Raw genomic sequence first — 23,020 nt, forward strand, 5'->3', positions numbered from 1 at the left:
ATCTGTTTATTACAGGATTTTTCAAAAAAATTTTAGTAAGAAACACCTATTTATAATCATAAATGTGTTCACATTTCACAATCGTTTATGGACAATTTTGTTAAACGAATCGATTAATCGATGTGCCACTGGCTTGGGCTGGTGAATAGTGGTGAACGACGAGCGTGCTCATCTACAGCTGGAAACAAGGATGGCAAAAAAATCAATTGATACACAAGGAAAAAAAAAGAGATAATCACGAATATAACGTGGAGTGACCGTCTACAGAAGTGACCCACAAATGATGGAAAAGGACAATTAACGGAAACAGGAAATGAAAAATTTTACCACTCGCGCGAAGTTTTGTACCTATTGTCATAGCTATTGTTCTTTGTAGGAGAATCATCACAGTTTAATCAAGGTTCAGGAATCCTTTATAAAGTATTATTTTTAGAGTTCCGTATTTAGGAATTTAGATGGAAGCGAAAAAAAATCTTTTTTTATTAGCTTAGCCCAAATTTGACCTGTTGTAGATGGAGAAACTAACCGGTAGAAAATGGCCTTAATCGTATTTAACATTAAGTTCGCCTAAGTATACGTAGCATTAATAAAGTCAATCAAATGCAAAATTAAATGAAAAATGAAGGAAATTAATAACATTTTCCATTTAGTTAATAAAACCTAAGGTTAGCAACAATGTGGCACACAATGGTCCACACAAAAATCTAAATTTTATTAATTTTTCTAATAATTTGGAATGAGATTTTTGGTAGGTAGATCACATTGGCACAATCATGAAAATTAATTTAAAAAAATGCAAGTCGATCTTTCCTCTTTGCTTGGAGCTTGAGTTAAACGATAGCTGTTCAGGTAGGTATTTGGTACCTATCTTATCTAGGTAGGGTAGTTAGGTACAATACAAGGCATTCTCCCTATCACCGCATAACCAGAACCTCGTCATAGCCGTATCACGTAGCTAGCACGCGCGTTGCCCGCGTCTTGGCGTCTAGGATCGTTGCGTGCGTGCTGTGAGCACGTACGGTAATTCTGCCAAACGACACGACACTTTTGCCATCGCTGTGACATCATCATTTCCCAGCTGAGATCATTATTAATGGGTTAATGAATCACGAATCACGCTGGCGGATAATGATGTCGAAGTGTATTGTTATCACTATCAGATAGCACGCAATAAAAACTTCATTAGGTACAATAATCATAAAAGCGATTTCAGGCTAGACAATCCGTCTCGAATTCTATACCTATAGAATTTTATCATTGTGGTGCAGATACTATTTATAGCACTAGGTTTTTCCGGGATCGTCTTCCGACTTGCAGCACTCCCATTCCTTCGGGAATACGTTTTCTAATTTTAACCGACCGATATTGAACCCCAGACCGGCAAAGTAATTCGCGCCACAGTGCGCCATCATTCAACAAAGCTATGCTAATATGGCTATGCTCTGTTTACGCGCTTTAAAAAGGTATACCTAAATAAGTAGGTACTATGAACACAGACTTGATATTAAATATTTTAGTGCTTATAAATTATATTACAGTTATACAGGGATTAAATAAAAAATGGTAATTAATATAAATTATTTTATTTAAAAGCTTAACAACAATAATAAATTGTGAGATACATTCGAGATTAGTATTCATAAAAATATTTCAAGAGAGCACCATCACTAAAAACTCTAATTGCACTCTTCATGCTTATTTGAACCGCATAGTGTGGAATGTACAGAATTATTTAATATGAAATACACCACTGCCCCATAATAATATTCTATTTACAGAATGATTGCACTAATATGGAAAGTAGAGCAAAACTTTTATAAAAAAAAATACATGATATCAAATATAAACTGAGTTGCTATTGCTAATTTATGAAAGGATTACTGAATAAGTACCTTATGACACATATTTTGCTAATTTGCAACTTTCCAATCCAAGCATGCAGGATTTCCAGGTTCCAGGTGGAATTTTAATATTTGAAATAATTTGAGTCTAATTTCTTAATAGGGCCTCAGTAACTCAACAAAACATCAAAATATGCAGTTTAAATCTCTAATTTGATCCACAACTTAATGAGTGATAATTATATTCTAAAATACTCACAATATGCATTCAGGGCACTGGCCAAAGTGGACCAATAAAAAAAGCCTCAAGAGTGTGCACACCTTATTAAATTGCAATGTGCAAAGTTAAATCATGAAACAACCTATGTACAATGTTTCTTTTGATGTGAATTATATTAATTAACCTTACAAATACAAACAGTACCATGTAATTAATGCATAAATTGATATCAACATAACAATATAATGAACAAACAGCTGTGAAAGTATTGAAACAGATTCATTGATTGCAACAAGCAAATTATTGAAATAGATTGGTCCAGGATTAAATGCTGTAACAATAAGTTTAAAAATGCTTGTACAAAATAACATGGGAATTAAAGCTAAGCCTCTTTCAAAGTTTCATAGCATCTGCATTTTCTGCAATGTCGAACACCAATTACATCTTGCTTGCTTTACATAATGAACAGTAATTAATTCTATTTCTTATGCACATTAGGAGTTGTAGATTGGAATACTGAAGAGGCAGACATTAAATTTTCTATATACTGTCCAAGAACTTGGTTTTCCGAACGTAATTTCAGGTTTTCTTCTTTGACAGAGTCCACTCTTTGAGACAGATCTGAAAATAGAAACAAACTGTTTTTAAAATGATTTGCAAGTATGAAGTAGTAACTATATGTGTGAATCATCGTTACAATAACTGTCGGAAGTCTAATAACAAAACAAAGAATGTTAAAATTGAGATCTAGGTAGAGTAAATGCAACTTACCGTCCAAAGTGTTCTGAAGCTCCAACACTTGTGATATCAATCGGGCCTTCTCCTCTTGCTCATCGATGCCCGAATCAGGCTCGAAGCTCGGAGGACCATTCAGGCCAGGGCTAGAAGATCCTCCTGTATAGGAACTGGGTAATGAGTCCATGGAACGACCATGATCTAATCGATTGTTTTCGACGTCATCAGTAATAATCACTTGTGGATCATCATCGGCCAGTGGAATATTATCATCACCACACTTCTGCATTATCGACGACATTCTCAGTTGCAGATTTTTATATAAAATTGAGAGAAACAGTAAAATGTACCGTAAACAAAATCGATATCACTTTTTTGACGTTAATGACATTTATGTCTTATAAAAACTGTAAAGATAAAAATAGCAAAGGGACTGGTTACTGTACAGTGTACGTACATGCAATATGTACCTATGCTTTTAATTTTTTACTTGGGGGAATGAAAAAAAATATTTCTTTGCAAAAGTTTGCAAGCAAGCAAATTGCAATTTAAAAAAACAAGTGTCAACTTACTTTCCCGTGAGGAGATCGTGTTTGTAAAATTATTTCGTAAAATGCGAATTTAAATCGAAATTAACTGATAAGATATACTGAATTATCTTATTCGCAATGGCGTTAGCAATAAGAAGAACCAGTGATTTATTGTGCGCCACAAAATGGTTTTGGAGAGGTTAGTATTTATCGCAGAATATTATTGTCTTTTATATCGGAGTTATTCAGTCATTTACGCTTTTATTTATTCCAGATTGCCGTTTATTATCCACACTACCAGAAAAGGCGGAGGCTCCTCAAGAAGTAGAAGTCCGACGACCAGCCAATCGCAGGCAAATTCCAAATGAAGCAGTTCTCGAATCCAGACACATTTACCCTGAATTTCTTCCTGATCCTAACCCTAATTGGAGAAACAGCTTGCGTGAGAAGCTGGAGAGAGCTGACATGCTGAAACGGAGGAGTCAAATCGATATTCCTGAATTTTATGTTGGTAAGTCTACATTGTTGAATTGCTTACAAATCTGTGCTCAGAGATAAAATAATTCGTGATTTAACTAACATGAGTGTTACCACGTTTCTAGGTTCAATCCTAGCAGTCACCATATCTGACCCTCATGCTCAGAGCAAGACCAACAGATTTGTAGGAATCTGTATTGAACGCAAAGGATGTGGTCTGCGCGCTGACTTCACTCTGCGGAATGTTGTCGATCATCAGGGAGTGGAGGTAAACTAAATAAATGAAATATTGAAAATAAAATAATGAGAATTCTAGCAAGAATAAATTTACTTAGTTAATTTATTACTTCTTCATTATTTAGTTTATTACTTCATAATTAATTGTTAGTCTGCACTCTGTATTCATTTTAACTGTGGAAGTTTGCTGATTTCTGTCCTATATTCTGTGTGTATATGAAAATTGATTGTTTTCCTAATATAAATAAATAAATTAGCCCTAGAATGGTAATGTGTCTTTTACCAGGGATTTATTTATTTCATACCAGATATCTTATTTTCTTTGTTTATCTTCTAGGTGCGATATGACCTCTATGATCCTACTATTCAGAAGATCCAAGTGTTGAGACTTGAGAAGAGGCTGGATGAAAAGCTTTTTTATTTGAGAGATGCTCTACCAGAATACAGCACATTTCCTTTCGACATGGATCCCGAAATACTGCCTGAGGGTACACCAGTGCCAATTAATCCTGTACAGGTATGTGATGATTGATAGAAATAAAATAAATAAGAAAAAGATATTATACTGGATAGGCTATTGAAATCTAATTGTGTATTGAAGAGTTAAACTTTAAAAAAATGTATGCAAACTGCAATACCTAGAATCTAGGCTTCTAGGAAACATTTAGGCCTTAGATGTTCCAGTTATTTTTGTGATGAGTAAAAAAGATTTCTCAATTAAAGAAAACTATTGTTTACCATCTTAGTAAACAAATATCTTTGACTAACAGCTGATTAAAGTTGAGTTGCATGTAGTATTTTATTACTGCTGTATTACATTACTCCTGGCCAGGACTTGGTGTACCCACATAGTAATCTATTATGAACCTGGCTACTTATTATTTATTTATATTATTTTTCAGGTGAAATTGAAGCCCAGGCCTTGGTTAGAGAGATGGGAAAGACAAGAGCTGAAGGGTATCTCAAACATTGAAGAGTATTTGAAGGAGAAAGATAGAGTCCGTAGGGAACTGAGGAAGACTCCGTGGGAGAAATATGACTTGATGAAACAGTACAGGTAAAATATTGTACTGTGTAAATAACATGATTATGAATGAAAAGATAGGGTGGTGGGATGCTGGGAGTGTTATGAATTTCAAAATGATTTTATCTTTATTGTATTAACAAGTTTAACAAAACATTAATACAATATTGAGAATTGAGATTCATTTCCCTTTCAATATTTATGTGAAAAATAAAGTTGATGAATTTTTTACTATAGCTTGAATTTGTACTTTATTTTTCTAGGAAAACAATACCGATGGAAGACCAAAGCGAGATATGGGCTGAAGTACACAACCAACTCCAACAACTACAACTAAGCAGAAAGAAGATGTCCAGAAAACGAACTTTCAGCGCGCCCAAACCGCAGCTGGGTTAACTTGCAGTACAGATAAAATTGTTTAGATTAATATTGTAGAATTAATAAATTACGTATTGCTAAGATTGTAATTTTATTAATAATCATACCACATTCTGGTCGAAATCTTCCTGGATAAAAAGTAAAAATTCATAATATCATGGCATGCATTGTCCCTCACACGACCCACTAGATGGCGCAGTAAGTTTTCTATGGCCGCCATGAGTCCATGAAGCTAAAGATAAAAATGGAGGGCAGAGTTGGAACAAAAACTTGAGTCAAATACCTACTTATATCTATCTCGCTCTCTGCGGCCCTACCTCTCTTTTTAGTGTGAACTGTAGTATTGCTATCTTCTGATTTAAATCTCCTTGTAAATTCTTCGAAATAGCCAATTCACTATCCAAATCAGAAGTTAAACAAATAAATAATTAATATTTGAAACTAAGATTACCTAGTTAAATAAAAAATCACAAAATTGTCGGCCATTTAGGCTTAATGTGTTGGCGAATCCTGGGTAATCGGTACCATGTGGCAACATCGGCCCATTCCGGCCCATCATGGCGGTTGTTTACTATTTTGTTTATTAAGCAGTTAATTTCGTTTGAGATTGTTTACAGGAAATAATCATTGTTTTATCACAAGAATTGGTGCAAAATTTTGTAGTGCGTGGTTGCGGTAGTACGTGGTGTCCAGTGACATAAGATTCCACGCGTAAGTGTTTATTTCGTGATTTCCGACATTGGATCATTGTAAACATTTTTCATATTTTTTACAGTAATTTCTTCCTAAAACGTTTTACCAGTAATTACACTTATCATTTTTAATGATACCTATGTCAAGAAATAAAGATTTTACATTGGTTTCATTGAATTTGAGCAATTTTATATTTTTTGTTTATTTAGAAAGAGCGAGTCTGCCCACAGAGAGCGAGATAGTGATACTTAGTTTGTGCTTCAAGTAGGTATTCGGAGTGTGGCCTCCATTTTTATCTGTAGCTTCATGCATGAGTCAAAGCGTTTGACAGAAGAAACTTATTTTGTGATCGTTAGATGGCGGTAGCTGTACTTTGCTTGCTCAAACGGATGCACTAAAAAGACTATTTACACAACCCAATTATTTTAATCATGTACATTCATTTTATTGTACGATTTGATGTTAGTAGTACATTTTAATATTAATTGCCAGTTTTTATTAAGTACTGCTACATTTATTTTTGCGTAAACAAATAAATCGGGATTGAGTAGTTTTGTAACGTCAAGTAAAAGATATCCTGACATGTAAATCGTCCTTGTTAAACTTGCATCGCGGGCGGTCCGACGATATTTTCGTGTTCTTGTTCCGTAGAAACACATTTCTACATAAACAAAGTGTTTTAACAACGAATAAAGAGTTATTAGTGGACTTTTAATTAAAGTTTGTGTCACTTGTGCAAAGTTTTGTGTGTTTTTGGGGTCTCAGTGTTTGTGAAGTTGCGTGTCTGCCGAATACACCTGTCGCCGGGTGCGTACTGTTTTGGGCTGTATTTTGCCAACTACATTTTAGTTTGCGTCATGAATTAACATCTTGTTACGCTTTGTTGTATAGTTTCGTAACTTTACAGTCAAGGTTTCGGAGATATTAGTGATCAGTCTGACTGGCTTGTTGAGAAATGAAAAATATGTTGCTAAAATTGCAACTGCAGTCTACTGCAATTTAATAAACCTTGAATCCTTCCTTGATTTATCGATTAGGCCTCACGACTGTTTCTAGGTTGACAAAGTATTACAAAGTTTGAAGGTTTCCTTTCAAAAGTTAACTTAGTTTATGAGTTCTCAATTATTTTTATATTTTTATTATACAGTTGTTAATAGTTATGTTGTGAATCTCTACAAATTTATTCTATTGGTTTGATTGGTTGTTTTAATGTGGTTTAACTTGGAAATAAAATAAAAAATCCTTTTATCAGACTATTGCCATGTAGTTAAAGTTGCTAACTTTATGATGCCACATGTTGTCATAAGGAGTGTTTCAAGTAAAATTAGTTTGAGTTAAATTAACTGTTTTAAATCATACAATTGCTGCTTTGTTCTTTCTGACTTAGTATTCAGATCAGAATTAAAATATCTAAAAGTTGGTATAATATACATTTTGTAGGACTAAATCCTAAATGGCAGGGTTCGCAGTCTATCAAGAATTTTATTAAGGTCCGTAAAAATGAGAATGGGTACCTACCTATGTCTTAACCTCTCAGCCCCCAAGCGGTAGCCGGATACCACGTAACAATTTATTATCTATTGTGTCTAGATTCACGGAGCTTGAAGGATTAACAAGCTACAAATCATTGTATCACACTTGAAAGTTAAATTCCTGTTGATTGTAATTTTGGAGCAAAAATTATATTTTGCTTTGATTAGCAATGTTCCATTTAGTTATTGTACTGTACATCTAATAGGTAACAAAACATTTCCTTAAACCTAATCTAACCTAATTTTGAAAAAATAAACTCAATTCCTGTCCTATCCTTAATACCTATCTATCCTTACATAATCCTTTATTTCTTTTTTTGCAGATATCCTTGGGCCTCCTGAATTCCTATCCAAGAATCCTTATGCTAATAACAAAATGCTTTCATTAATTTCAAACTAAATTTTTGAGCAGTTCGTTATAAACAAACACAAGAAAAACAAAAATAAATAGAAGAATGTGAAATATGAATCTTTAATAAAGTTCAGTGTTCAGGATCCAGCTTATTTCTTGGACAATAATAGACTTTGAGTTGCAAATGATAACTTTTAACTTAGCTGCAAAGTTATGACACTTGGTAGAGTTACAGTACAGAGTCTACATGCAGACTGAGCGTTCTCTGATATCTATTCAAAAGCTCAATGAGTTGGGTGCCTTTTGTGACAGAATGAAAAAGTAGATGCCTCAATTCAGAAGAAATCATATTACAATTAGTATGCACAATACGATACCCTTGTAACTTGCAAACCAATCAGATTCCCTTCATTTATGTGACCAACATTTAGCTGCACTTTCCCATTTACCTGTGATAACGATCGGTTCCCACATTCACGTGCGCCGAGGTTCGCCGACCGATAATCCCGTAACCCTATCGAGTTGATCCTGGCGCGGAATAATAGTGAAATGGAACGCGTTAGTTATCTGGATGGAAATCTAGTTGGGTGTAGTAGAAATGCGTTTTAAATGTCAGTAAAAGCACAGTTAAAAGTACGTTCTTTAAACATTTTAAATTAATTCTAGCAAGTTTCATCAGTCAGGATATTTATTTAACTTGTTCTAACGTCTAAGGTTGGTATTACGGCAAACCTATTCAGCTTCAAAAACGAGACCCAAGCTAGACCTACCTAGGAAAAATGAAGTCGTGAGCCGTTCGTGACGTACTGGAATGGGCCTCGTAATCTAACAATACGGGTTCGTTCTCCAACACCATGTTTTGCGTAACAGAATTTCCGCAGCAAAGCACCTCATCCCAAATGAATTTATCTAAACTATTTCGAACGGCTTGTCGTATAGTGGCTAAGGTAATGATGATGTAATATTATAAAACAAACCGAATTGCGGTAGCTTCCCGCTGTCACTTTTTGATGAAGCACATTTACACCATGGAGCTTACGAAAGCGGAAGGCGCCGATAAACGCGAGATGAGGCCGTAAAGCGGTGCGCTTGCGACGCTGGCAGACCTCCCTCATAGACCTGAGTGCAGCGGATGAGGCTTAAGTATATTTTTACTTTCGAGTAAGAGCATCTGTTCGGGATTCTTATGGATGAAGGAGACGCTGTTTCGTGTTTCAAACGGTTTACTACCAAGAATATCTTGTTACAAGGAAATACATTAAAATTGCGTAATTGCTCTGATGTGTACGATGTAAAAACCAAAGATGTGACCGGCGCGCGCGGGGGCCCCGCGGGCGCGGGCGGTGGGGCACGCGGCGTAGTGATGTTCTTGTGAACAACCTCCGCCCTCCTCGAAGAATCGTGCCGCTGCTACTCCTCGTCGAGCAGGGGGCAGACCCGGTTTATAGCTCGACGGATCTGACCCTGCGATGTCAAAATGTCGACGACCCGGATGGCGCCGTCGGAACCTGGGTACACCGATGTGATGCGCCCGAGTGGCCATTTCAATGGCGGGCAACGCTCGTCTCTTATTAGCACCAGTTGGCCAGGCTCGATGTTAGGGTGCTTGGTCTGCCACTTGGTGCGTTGTTGTAGTTCGCAAATGTATTCCCGGCTCCATCTTGTCCAGAAATGCTGCCTGGCTTGCTCTATGCGGGCATATCTGTGAAGACGGCTTGGATTAGCGTCCTTTAAATCAGGCGTTGGCAATGACGTTAGAGGTCTCCCTACGAGGAAGTGCCCGGGAGTGAGAGGGGAAAGGTCATTGGGATGGGAAGATAGTGGAACTAGAGGTCTAGAATTGAGGATGGCTTCTATCTGCGCAAATAGAGTCGTTAGCTCTTCGAAAGTTAAATGCGTGTTCCCTACAACCCTTTTCATATGAAATTTTGCTGATTTCACAGCTGCTTCGTATAGGCCTCCAAAATGCGGTGAATAAACCGGTGAAAACTTAAAATTAATACCTTCGTTTGCAAGGTCTGACATTGAAGGACTACAGGTTTCTACAAGCCGAGCAATCTCTCGACTAGCTCCAACAAAATTAGTGCCGTTGTCACAAAAGATTTGGCGAGGCTTTCCTCGGCGTGACATGAATCGGCGCAAGGCCAAAATAAAAGCTTCAGTTGACAAATCGCTTACAAGTTCTAGATGTACAGCCTTAGTTTTGAAACATATGAATACACATAAATAGCATTTTATTAACCTTGCGCCTCTTCCCTTCTTGTTAACTATTAGGAAAGGCCCTGCATAATCAGTGCCTGTGACTTCAAACGGAAACCCAGGATTGACGCGCTGAGGTGGTAAGTTACCCATTATTTGTTTAGCAGTTACTCCTTTCATTCGCTTGCAAATAATACATTTGTTACATGTTCTTTTCGCCACTAGTCTGCCACCTAGGGCCAATAATGTTCTCTAACGACTGAAAGCAGCAACTGTGGACCTGCATGCATCAGCTTAATGTGGAAATACTCAAACAATAATCTAGAATAATGATGCTTTCCATCAATAACTATCGGATGCCTTTTATCAAATGAATAGTCTGAATTCTCTATTCTACCACCTACACGGACTAAGCCAGTTTCGTCCACTGTTGGAGACAAATTGTACAATGAAGGTAAGGTTTTATATTTATCTTTGCTAATTGATATACATTCAAATTGTGCCAACTTTGCCAACTTTAGTTCTGAATTTTGTAACTCATCAGCATCTAATCCATTGAAATGTCTATCATTTACATTTTTTGTCTTGCAATTATGAATAAATCGACACACATAAGCCATAATGCGTCTTAGTTTTAGAAAACTTGAATATTTTTCAAATTCGATTATACAATTCTTTGTATCAGGTGCATCGCAAGTTACAACATGTGTGCGTATTTCAGGTAAGTTCGCCAGTGCATCTCCGGTCAGCTGACTAGGCCAATGATCCGCTGGTTCTCTCAAGAACGCGGGTCCTTCCCACCACAGCGACAAGGACTGCACCTCATCAGGGTACACCCCTCGTGAGGCGAGATCCGCAGGATTATAGGATGATGGAACATATTTCCATTTAACATCATTACACAAATCATTAATCTCAGCCACCCGGTGAGACACAAACGCACTCAACCTGTTTGAAGACAAGCTCAACCAACCCAGGACAACTTTAGAATCACACCAAAAATGTTTTTTGTTTATTGAACAACGTAATGTATTACTAACTCTATCACAAAGGCGGGCAGCAAGTACAGCTCCGCACAATTCAAGCCTGGGTATAGTTGACGCTTTCAAAGGCGCCACCTTTGATTTAGCACATAACAATCGCACTGTTGTATTTCCTGACGCATCCGTTGAATGTAAATACACACATGCGGCATAAGCCTTCATAGATGCGTCAGAAAAGACATGCAGTTCTATTACAATAGGATTTGCACACATAGCATGTCTTGGTATTGTCAACTTCTTCAAACAATTCAAATTAGCTATGAATCTATGCCACATTTCACTAATTGTTTGGGGAATGTTGTCGTCCCATCCAATTTTTTGTGTCCATAGTAACTGAAGTATTATTTTACATGTAATTATACAAACAGATAACAAACCAAGTGGATCAAAGATGCTTGATGAAACCGACAATATCATCCGTTTTGTACATTTTTCAATATTGTTACTACTTGGCAGCTTTGATATTGACATGAGAATGCAATCAATATTAGGATCCCACTCTATTCCTAAAACATTAGCAGCTGTTGACAACTTTAAGTTCTCTTGCATTGCATTCTCGTTTGCTTCATTTGAAATAAAATTTAACAGATTAATAGAATTACTTTTGATTTTGCGTAAGTTAAAACCTGCTGATTTTAACTTCTCAGTGACTTGTTCATAAATGTATTTTAAGCTTGTTTCATCTGAGTGCCCAGTGTTCAAATCATCAACATAGAAGTCATGCAATATTACTTGCTTTATAGCTGGGTCTTGACATTCGTATGCTAACTGAACTAGACATCTAGTACTTAAGAATGGAGCCGCTGACGTACCATAGGTCACGGTATTCAACTGCAAGTACTTCAGAGGCTCATACGTGTTTTCTCGCCACAAAATTACTTGCAAATGCCTTTGACATGGATGTATGAGAATTTGACGATACATCTTTTCTATATCTCCAGTAAGTATGTAATTATGTTCTCTGAATCTGGCGAGTATAGAAAAAATGTCGTCCTGAACCCTGGGACCCACCATCATGACATCATTGAGCGATAAACCAGAAGTTGTCTTAGCAGATGCATCAAATACTACTCTACACTTAGTAGACTCATGCTGCTCCTTAAGAACAGGATGATGAGGCAAAATCACAGCTCTGTCTGGTCTCTCAATCTCCGACGCATGACCCAGGTCCTGATACTCCTGTATAAAATTAACATATTGCTCTTTTACCTCAGGTTGCCTTTGAAAACGCCTTTCTAAAGACTCAAATCTCTTGCGAGCTAAATAATAAGAATTACCTAATTTTTCAGGCTCTGTTTTCAAGGGCATTCTGACGCAAAATCTACCATCTTCTAAGCGCTGAGTGTATTTCAGGAAGTGCTGTTCGCATGCTTCATCTTCAGGAGACATCACTGGCTTGGATGGTACCTCTTCCAACTCCCAAAATCTTTGCAGCTGATGACTAATATCTTGACTGAAATTACATGCAATCCTACCGTTAGAATTTGCATTGCACATGACTGGCCCTGATAATAACCAGCCAAAAATAGAATTTTGCAAAACTGGCTTGTCCTTTCCTAACCTTATTTGTTCTGTACTTATGACATCCCAAAACACATCTGCTCCCAACAGCATGTCTATTTTGGAAGGTTGATAATAGTTAGGATCTGCTAACTGTATGTTATTTGGAATGTTAATACTTGATACATCAATTTCCTGACTTGGCAGCGCACTGGTTATCTCATTAAGAACAAATGCATTAACTTGAATTTTAAACTTGCCTGTGCAAGATTGTACCTGTAACTGACAGCGCTGCAAAGCTTCAAATGACATATCATTTATACCAGTGACACATACTGAATTCATGAAATCACCTTTTATACCTAATTTGTCTTTCAGATCCTTGCTAACAAATGATGATTGACTCCCCGAGTCTAGTAGACAACGAGCCTGATGGCTTTGATTTGTCTCATTGTTTGTTAATATGACATTAGCTGTACACAACAATACTTGATTTGAAATACATGTTGATAGTGAAGTAGATTTAGTAACTGTTGACCTCTCTTCTGCACCCTGTACAGGTTCATTGGACTTATCTGAGTGCAAAAGAGAGTTATGTTTTCTTTTACATATATTGCATGGTCCTGATTTGCACTGGTGAACAAAATGCCCGCTACGGAGACAGTTGATGCATGCTTTTAACTTGAGAATTTGTTGAAGTCTGTTCTCCGGTGACATATTTAGAAATTTTTTGCAATAGTAAACCAAATGCTCACCATCACAAACCATACATGACCTCTGTTGTTGGCCTGCCATGGCCCTATCAGAAGACGCAGCAACAAAAGCCCTTTGAAATTTGTTGGGTGGCTTGAAACCTTTGTCACTACCTCCCGCTGAGAGCAATTCAACTAGATCTGCTCTTTTTCTTAAAAATTGATAAAAATCTTCTAACGTTGGCTTGTTTGTCATGTTAATTTTGTGTTCCTCCCATTTGCTACAAGTAACACTATTTAACTTGGCAGAGTACATAAAAATTATTAAAGAATCCCAATTGTCTGTGTTCTCCCCCAAACTACTCAATGCTCTTAGATTTTTAGAAATATGGTCAACTAGAAACCTCAATGATTGCTCACATTCCTTGTTGTTTATGGGAATATCAAATAATGACCTGAGATGTGAGTGAACCAACTGATGTTTATTGTTAAAGCGATCACAAATCAAGTTCCATGCAATATCATAGTTGGCATCGGAAAGCTCCAGTGACTCAATTACTGAAGCAGCATTTCCTATCAATGAGCCCTTTAAATATTGAAAGGACATCATCCATTTTGGTCCAAAATCAAAAGTGCCGGCCAAAAAATAAAAGTGCTGTATTCTGATAGAATACGTCCGCCTTAGCATTTATTACTATGGCACCAAAGCTGTAGCACCACTGTGCATCGTAGTATTTGAGCTCTAAAAATATATGAAACGACTGACTTTGATCTCAAATACTACGATGCACAGTGGTGCTACAGCTTTGGTGTCATAGTAACAAATACTAAAGCGGACGTATTCTGTCAGAATACAGCACTTTTTTTTTTATTGGCCGACATTTTTGATTTTGAACAAAAAATGTATGAATCGTCGATGAATTTTAGATCTCAAATACTCGACACACAGTGGTGCTACAGCTTTGGTGCCATAGTAACAAATGCTAAGGCGGACGTATTATGTCAGAAGACAGCACTTTTTGTTATTGGCCGACACTTTTGATTTTGAACAAAAAATGTATGAATCGTCGATGAATTTTAGATCTCAAATACTCGACGCACAGTGGTGCTACAGCTTTGGTGCCATAGTAACAAATGCTAAGGCGGACGTATTCTGCCAGAACACAGCACTTTTTTTTTTATTGGCCGACACTTTTGATTTTGAACAAAAAATGTATGAATAATCGATGACTTTTAGATCTCAAATACTCGACGCACAGTAGAGCTACGGCTTTGGTGCCATAGTAACAAATGCTAAGGCAGACGTATTCTGTCAGAATACAGCACTTTTTTTTGTTGGCCGGCACTTTTGATTTTGGACCAAAAATATATGAAACGTGGATGATGTCCTTTAATAATTTTTGACAAAGTAACATTTTCATGAATTAGAGAAGCAAAAACGTCATGAAATTCCAACCACTTGTTTAAATCACCACTAAATGTAGGCAACTGAACAATGGGTAATTTAACATTGTTTACCATTGAATTTTGAAAATTTGCATTATTTATAGTTTCAGTCGCTGAGTTTCCTGAACAATCTACAATATTTCTCTCAATTAATTCTTGGGCTTCTGCAATAACTGAATAAAATATATTCTCTGTCTCATATCTTTCAGCAAAAATAGACTCTGAAGGAGTTTCACTAGTATGTTCTTTAAGTTCTAGATTAGACTGCACTGTGTCATATTCAGAGAATAACTCTTCTATCTTTGTTAGTCTATTTTGTAACTCTTTAGTCTGCAGCGCAGTCAACGTTGCCAAACCTTTTAACAATTGCAAATAACCTTTGAAATTTGTCAATCTGCCCTTTATCGACCCTCTCTTTATCCTAAGCTCCTTAGCGTCAGCCATTGCAACAAATTAAACAACAACTCAAACTTTGGTAATTACTTGCACTTGAAAATGAAATGAACAAAACAAACGCTTCACCGCACTTTGCACAACAAAATAACAAAAGGCACAATAAATACCTCTGTTTGAAGCAAACCCTTGAAGCAGCTGTGAAGTAGCGAAGGTTGAGGATAATTGCTGGGTGCCGTAGCATACACAAGGGGTTCCCAAGCGTGGGGTCCGAGCCAAAGCGTTGGGTGCGAGCGCGCGCACCGGTTCTGAAAATTTCAGCCGGGTGGATAAGCACTTTGACTTAGCAGCAATGCTAGCTGACTAGGGTTAAAAGATGTTGAAGACAAATGCAAAAGAAATAAATTATATGAATCCAATGTTACATAGAAATGTTTTGGGAAATACACGTTATGAACAAATTAACGGTGAAAATTGCGCAGAAAAAAGCTACACGGATCTTGGATGAAATGATAGGATTGGAACGAGCACTATCCTCGAGTTCAACGCTCCAAACGCCAAGCCTCCGCCGTTTTTTCTCATTTTCTTCTATGCCGCCATTTTGTCCAAGCCTTCCACGTCGAGTCCGTGCATCGCCTCGAATTTCTCCTTTTTGCGGAGTCCTGTCACGGTCGCCAAAAATTGTTCGGGATTCTTATGGATGAAGGAGACGCTGTTTCGTGTTTCAAACGGTTTACTACCAAGAATATCTTGTTACAAGGAAATACATTAAAATTGCGTAATTGCTCTGATGTGTACGATGTAAAAACCAAAGATGTGACCGGCGCGCGCGGGGGCCCCGCGGGCGCGGGCGGTGGGGCACGCGGCGTAGTGATGTTCTTGTGAACAGCATCTTTGATATTCGTATCAAAGAAGGGTTTTGTAGTCCATTTAGATAAGTGCCGAAGACATCTTGGCTACTTTGATTGATCAAAACTAATCAATACTCTACTTGATCTTATTATTTATGAATCTGCTTGATTCAAGCTAAGGGAATTCGTCTAGATTGTAACTTCGGCTTTTTTAGTCCGGTGAACTAGAACACTAGAACTTGCCCGCAGCACAGAATTCAGACAGTAAATATAGCATAGTTACTACGCTCTACAATTTCCTCAAGCTGTAGGTGCCAATTCAGGTATCGTTATGCCTACGAAGGAATAACACACATCGTTTAAGCTTACAGCCCCGCTGATCGCTATTTCTTGAACACCTCGCCACGTCGACTTATGAATTGGTGCCAGGTTGAAGAGAGGCACACACAGTGGGTGCCCTCTCAGACGCATAACATTTTTCATCATAATTTAGTTTGGCATAACAGTATTTGCATAAAGTTTTTTCGCATAAACTTTGATATGCATAGTTTTCTAAATGCATAATGATTTCTTAGGCATAATAATAACTTTCTCTAATTTTCAATACCATAATTTAAATAATCATAAATGTAAAGAACATAATTTTTATATACATAAAGTTTGTTTTTAATAAAATACTATAAACATAATGTAATTATTTATAACATTTAAAGTCATAAATATTGTCTATAAGAGCAACCGACATTGAAGAGTAAATAATTATGTATTTGTGATGTTGCGAACGATCCTCCTTCCACCTTTATACTCTTTCGGCCTATAGATTTGCAAAAACTAAATTCTCTGTATCATTGTCATTTTTGTTCTTAATTTTTGACCTGTCTCTTAGAAAACTTAAGCTCGTGAAATTACATTCTGTTTGATCTCGAATCCCTCTTATCTATTATAACGCACATATTATACAGTCCACATTTCTTTTACAACATTAAGCTTGCCTGGTCTGAAATTATGTTGATCCCGACTGGCCGTGGTCTCTTCCACGTGGTACTAGTCTGCCCTTTACTAGAGTGTAATTTAAAAGCCGGAGGCGCGGAGGGAGTGCGGTCCTCGCTCGCTGTAACATACTTATATCCGGCAGCCGTGCGAGCTGGAGCGGCTGAGGCTGGTCGCCGAAGGCGACCAGCAAGCCGAAGCTGCGGAAGCGAGCATGGCATGCCGGGTATATGTTACGCCAGAGCGGAAGGACCGCACTTCCCGCAGCGCCGGAGATAAGGCAATCCTAATGCTTGCTTGCATGCTTGCTTGCTTAAATCCTTGCTTGCATGCTTGCTTGCTTGCATCCTTGCTTGCATGCATGCTTCCTTGCTGCTTGCTTGCTTGCTGCTTGCTTGCATGCTTGCTTGCTTGCATGCTTGCATGCTTGCGTGCTTGCTGCTTGATTGCATGCTTGCTGCTTGCTTGCATGCTTGCTTGCTGCTTGCTTGCTGCATGCTTGCAGGCTTGCTTGTTTGCATCCTTGCTTGCATGCATGCTTACATGCTTCCTTGCAGCTTGCAGCTTGCTTGCATGCTTGCTGTTTGATTGCATGCATGCTGCTTGCTTTCATGCTTGTTTGCATGCTTGCTTGTCTATTTATATTTCTTAACATTATGGTATTTTGTATGTTATGAATGGTAATATTTATGGCATTGGTTTAGATGCCAATAAATGTTATGCCTAGAAATCGTTATTAAAAAAACGGGAATACAGAAAAAATATGTACTAAAATATTATTATAATAAAAGTGGTTATGGCAAAAAAATATATGCCTTATGATTTATTCTGTATGAACGTTATGCGAAATGATGAGTATGCCAAAAAACTTTATGCACTCTTAAATTATGACAATATTTTTTATGCAACCGAATATGGACCCCACACAGTAAATCTATAAACTTTCCATATAATTTATTTTCAGTGAACTGGCAATGGGAATTCCATCTGACGTAATACCCTCCAGGCCTATTGAGAAGATGTTAGAGTATTTTCTTTTTACGAGGCCATCGCTTCCTTATTGCTGAATCACGAAAACGCTAGCCAGCCTAATGGTAGTAAACGTAATAGTTCTGAAATCAAGAACAATTATTATGTCTTTTTCAATTGAAAAATGTTAATTGAACGACCCAGTTCGACAGCAAAATGAGACTCGAATTCAATATCCGCTATCAAATGGCGCCGTAAAATCGCGGATTCGATTGGTGCCATGCTGAATAAAATTTTGAAGATTGCGGAATGTTTCAGTCCATGAAAAGCTAAATTAATTGCTACATCAAGAACTGATAACAGCTGTAAAAAGTAAACACGCAACTGTATTGTTGCTGCTCTTGTGTTTATGTTTTAACAACTAAAATGCGAATGGTTTTATTCCCGATTGAATCGAAAGAAGTTTGATGGGCAATTAGAAACCGTGTCGACCACTGAACATTCCCACTGAACCTTTGCCGCTCAAGCTTCGATAACCGCCAAGTACACCGTTTCTCGTTGTAAAGATTCTACGATAGCATGACAGCCCTCAGTTAAGTCTAAAATTAAGACAAACATCAGATCGCTAGACGTCAGTTAACCTTGCCAATGGTCAATTGAGAAAATCTCCGATCCTGTGCTCTACGGGCCTGTTGCACCACTTTCTAAGTTTAATTACCCTTTCCAGCTCTTGTTGCTGAAGTACCCTCACATTGTCAACGTTCTTCCGCGTTATTATCGCGATTTAAAGGCTAACATTATCCAGTCTGGTTTAGACTAGTTGAGCGGTTCCTTTGTAAATAACTCGTACATTATTCTTGATTTCCTAGAGAAAGATTACGTTACAACATCCACGAGTACAATTAAAAACAAGAGTTTTTAGAATTACGTTAAAAGAAGTAATACGTAGTACTTATTATTATTCTGTGGTAATACTTGAATCCAATGCGAAAAAAATGCAAAAATACTGTTTCCGCCCGGGATCGAACCGGGGACCTTGTGCGTGTGAAGCACACGTGATAACCGCTACACTACGGAAACGATGTCTAATGCGGCGAAATTGTAGAAGCCAAGATAGCGCTGTCGTATCTGCGACAAAAATAAAATGACAGGCGGAGGCATTGCTCCCTCAATTTGATAGTGGCACAAATAAAACTCGGTACATTCTGATTGAAGCAGACTGCTGAATAAACCACAATTCATATTTTTTACCAATAAAATTAATAAATGCCTGGCCTATACGATTAATTTCATCACTTTAATCAGAGAATCTTAATGGCGTAACCGGCATTGATGTCCAGTCAACATGTCCATAATTATTCCATTGTCCACCGCAACCTGGGTATGAGAAACTAAACAAAGAGATTGGCAGTTAATTTGAACAAAGCACGGCTAACAAAAGGTGCATCTAAGCGGCCAATTTATTCAATATGTTGAGTCATTGTAAAGGGTTAGTTCCTTTGCACGCGATTGTAATACTTCCTCACTACATAAAACTAATTATTATGTTGTTTGTTTGTCCATAAAAAAAGGATTAAACATGTCAGTCCATTCGTTATAACTGGATATATTTTTTTATGAACATTTGCTTTTTTATCCACAAAAATGTTGCCAAAACTTTAAAATAAAAATGAATTTTATGGTTTGATTTACTGTAAATGGAGCTGGGCTGTGCCAAATGGAATAATGCATGAAGTAGGGATCTAAATGAGTAATTTTTGGCCCAAAATATGACTAACACTAACTACACAACTCTACAACAAATCATAGTTTTCCGCTTTTTCACAAAATTAAAACAATGCTAAATCATAAAGTAACGATGATTTCGATTTGACGAATAGGGACAAAACTGTTTCAAGTTAAAAAGGTGATAGAAAACGTAGGTTTTTAATTTCATAGTTTTATAAAATTTACTAGCTTTCCGCCCGCGGCTTCGCCCGCGTGGAATTTTGTCTGTCACAGAAAAACTTTATCGCGCGCGTCCCTGTTTCAAAAACCGGGATAAAAACTATCCTATGTTCTTTCCCGGGACTCAAACTATCTCTATGCCAAATTTCATCAAAATCGGTTGCGAGGTTTAAGCGGGAAAGCGTAACAGACAGACAGACAGACAGACAGACAGACAGACAGACAGAGTTACTTTCGCATTTATAATACTAGCTTTCCGCCCGCGGCTTCGCCCGCGTGGAATTTTGTCTGTCACAGAAAAACTTTATCGCGCGCGTCCCTGTTTCAAAAACCGGGATAAAAACTATCCTATGTTCTTTCCCGGGACTCAAACTATCTCTATGCCAAATTTCATCAAAATCGGTTGCGAGGTTTAAGCGGGAAAGCGTAACAGACAGACAGACAGACAGACAGACAGAGTTACTTTCGCATTTATAATATTAGTTGGGGTTAGTTGGGATGCTTTTAGTTACTTATAAAAATATGTAGAAGTTGGATAACCGTGTTTCTCTGTCGCTTTCTATAAACACGGAACGGAATCATCGTTCACTGTCATCAGGTGGATTCAAGACTACTTCCTAGCCAACCTGTGAACTGAAGTGATTTCTTCACACTTCACAGTAAATGCTTATGCAATAGGACTTACACAATTTAACAGGCATTCTTAATAATTGCTAATTGTACTCTGTGACCTGTAATGCTAAACTGTTAACATTCTCCATTGTTAAGCACTAAATGTCGACCACTAATTGTGATAATGTTAGCACGTTATGAACAATACTACTAATTACAGTTCTCTACGGGTGTACATAATAAGAAAGGCTAGGTTAGGTATTGTTAAGTGTAATTATTTGCTAATTCTAGGCTCAACACTTCCACCTGTTTTAGAAAGAGAGATTTAATTTGAGAACTGTATGGGAAAGGAGTCGCGATACCAAGTTTAAAATATTTGCAGTATTACCTTAGACTTCGCATGTTCCGAGGTTGCGCAAGTTGTCCTGAACACCTGTAGAATAGTCAGAAAATTTTTGCAAGTTCACGAAACCCCTAACCAATTAAGACAGCTACCACCAGCACAAACGCAGCAACATAATAATTTAAATTAGGTAAAAATATTGAATCGGGATTGCACTTGGCTTAGGCCCGTGTTCTCCTCTGATACCAGCCATGAGCTGAGACACAAAAGTGTAAACCGAAAATAATAATAATAAATAATTTATTTCAGACTTTCATCCATAGTTTGTTAGTAGGGATTAGTAACAATTTTTCCTTATATTATGTTAGTTGAGTTAGTGCACATTACTTTTACTTTTAGTTTTCATTTTATTTGGCCCATAGATAATTGTATCCAATGTGTTTGGATAGGACAGTCAGGACGTGCAATAATTGTCCTCAGAATGCTGTTGTTGCTGACCCTTATGCGGCGTAGCAGCGACGAGGCTTTTTTACGCATTATCGCATGGAACCCGTCTGTCCGTGCGTCCGCGAACATTCCCGAGGCGCTGCAGAACCGCGGCAGCCTCAACAGCATTCTGAAGGCGTTGTTGTACTGCACGCGTAGCGCGCTGTAGGCTCGACGCGTATAACTCACCCACAGACCACTCGAGTAAAAGGACTGACAAAAAGCCTTGAAAAGGGTAATCTTGACCTCCCCCGTACATCGAGCGAACCTGCGTGCAAGCATATTGCTTCTTACCGCCAGCGCCCTACGCTCTCTCTCAATGTCCTCATCATCATTTAAATTTGCAGTGACTATATGCCCAAGATATTTAAATTTTTCAACATTTTTCAATATCGAACCATTCAGAGTTATTGGCGGCACATAACCTGGCGCACGCTTTCCCGCTTTAAATACAAGGATTTCACTTTTTTTGGCGTTGTACACCAAGCCATGGGCCGCCGCATACGTCTCACAGATAGAAACCAATTTTCTTAACCCACCAATAGAAGGGCTCAGCAGCACCATGTCATCAGCGTAGCTTAGGTTATTTACACACTGTCCGTCTATGTAACAGCCAATATGGATGCCACTGAGCTCCCCAATCAGCTGGTCAATGTAGAGGTTAAAAAGGGTAGGCGAGCTTAACCCACCCTGCCTCACTCCGCATTGAAGGGTATACTCATCTGAGAGTGCACCAGCCCACCTCACCTGGTTTTTTTGATGTTTATACCAAAATCTAAATAAATTAGTACAGTCTGCCGGCATACCAGCTCTCCCCAGTTTCTCCCATAGTAGGCCATAGTCTACCAGGTCGAAGGCTTTAGATAAGTCTAGGAAGCACGCATACACCGGCGTTTTCCTCTTTGTATAGTACTTGACAGTGTGCTTAAGGCTGAAAATGGCGCTTTCTGTGGACACACCTGGTTTAAAACCAAATTGCGCATCGCGAAGTTCCACATACTTTGCGAGATAGCCGTTAAGCAAACCGTCAAGTATCTTTGCAGCAGTGGTAGCAAGCGATATGGGCCGGTAATTACACTTGTCAGATGCGCCCCCCGTCTTATTTTTAACTATGGGTACTACAATTGTACGCATTAATGCGTATGTAGATGATGTATGATATGTAGTATGCGTAATATGGATAACCTTGAAGTGTCATACGGATCATCTTACGTGAAAAAGACTATAGTTAAAAACACGTGTTTAGTAGAAGCGTGACAAGCGGTTCATGCATGATCATGTTCATTGTTACAAGCAATTAGTATTAATCCAATGTTTTAAGTAGCTAGTATAATTACTACTACCTACTTATTACTAATTACCTAATGGTACGGACACGTACCGCCTGATTTCTTCTGTCTGGTAGTGTAAAAATAAATTGACGAAAACGATTGACATTGAAAATTATTAGGATGCCGTGAATAATCGTGCATAAAAAATAAAAATCCACTAAACACATCATGTACTAGCTCTATTTCTCATCTAAAGCAA

The 23,020-nt window shown here is 37.8% G+C and overlaps 2 protein-coding genes, 1 long non-coding RNA gene and 1 other non-coding gene across 4 annotated transcripts in view; 2 read left to right on the plus strand and 2 right to left on the minus strand.

The window, feature by feature from the left end:
* Window positions 1-1,567: 1,567 nt before the first annotated feature.
* On the minus strand, window positions 1,568-3,196 carry LOC135081500 (short coiled-coil protein homolog). The gene is made up of 2 exons (XM_063976215.1): window positions 2,833-3,196; window positions 1,568-2,682 (listed from the first exon to the last, which is right to left on the minus strand). The coding sequence occupies exons 1-2, from the start codon at window positions 3,095-3,097 to the stop codon at window positions 2,540-2,542; spliced, it is 408 nt and encodes a 135-aa protein (XP_063832285.1). The 5' UTR covers window positions 3,098-3,196; the 3' UTR covers window positions 1,568-2,539.
* A 268-nt stretch (window positions 3,197-3,464) lies between these two features.
* LOC135081859 (large ribosomal subunit protein bL19m) lies at window positions 3,465-5,523 on the plus strand. Its single transcript, XM_063976642.1, has 6 exons — window positions 3,465-3,525; window positions 3,601-3,837; window positions 3,929-4,071; window positions 4,378-4,557; window positions 4,943-5,097; window positions 5,328-5,523. The coding sequence occupies exons 1-6, from the start codon at window positions 3,465-3,467 to the stop codon at window positions 5,458-5,460; spliced, it is 909 nt and encodes a 302-aa protein (XP_063832712.1). The 3' UTR covers window positions 5,461-5,523.
* A 1,185-nt stretch (window positions 5,524-6,708) lies between these two features.
* LOC135081523 (uncharacterized) overlaps window positions 6,709-23,020 on the plus strand; it is a 162,355-nt gene continuing 146,043 nt past the window's right edge. Inside the window, exon 1 of the long non-coding RNA XR_010259212.1 lies at window positions 6,709-6,942. This is a non-coding gene — a long non-coding RNA (uncharacterized LOC135081523). The remainder of the gene's footprint in view (window positions 6,943-23,020) is intronic.
* Trnav-cac (transfer RNA valine (anticodon CAC)) lies at window positions 19,110-19,182 on the minus strand. Its single transcript has one exon. It is a non-coding gene; the product is annotated as a tRNA-Val (tRNA).

Source organism: Ostrinia nubilalis, chromosome 20, assembly GCF_963855985.1.
Source record: "Ostrinia nubilalis chromosome 20, ilOstNubi1.1, whole genome shotgun sequence".
Taxonomy (NCBI): Eukaryota; Metazoa; Arthropoda; class Insecta; order Lepidoptera; family Crambidae; genus Ostrinia; species Ostrinia nubilalis.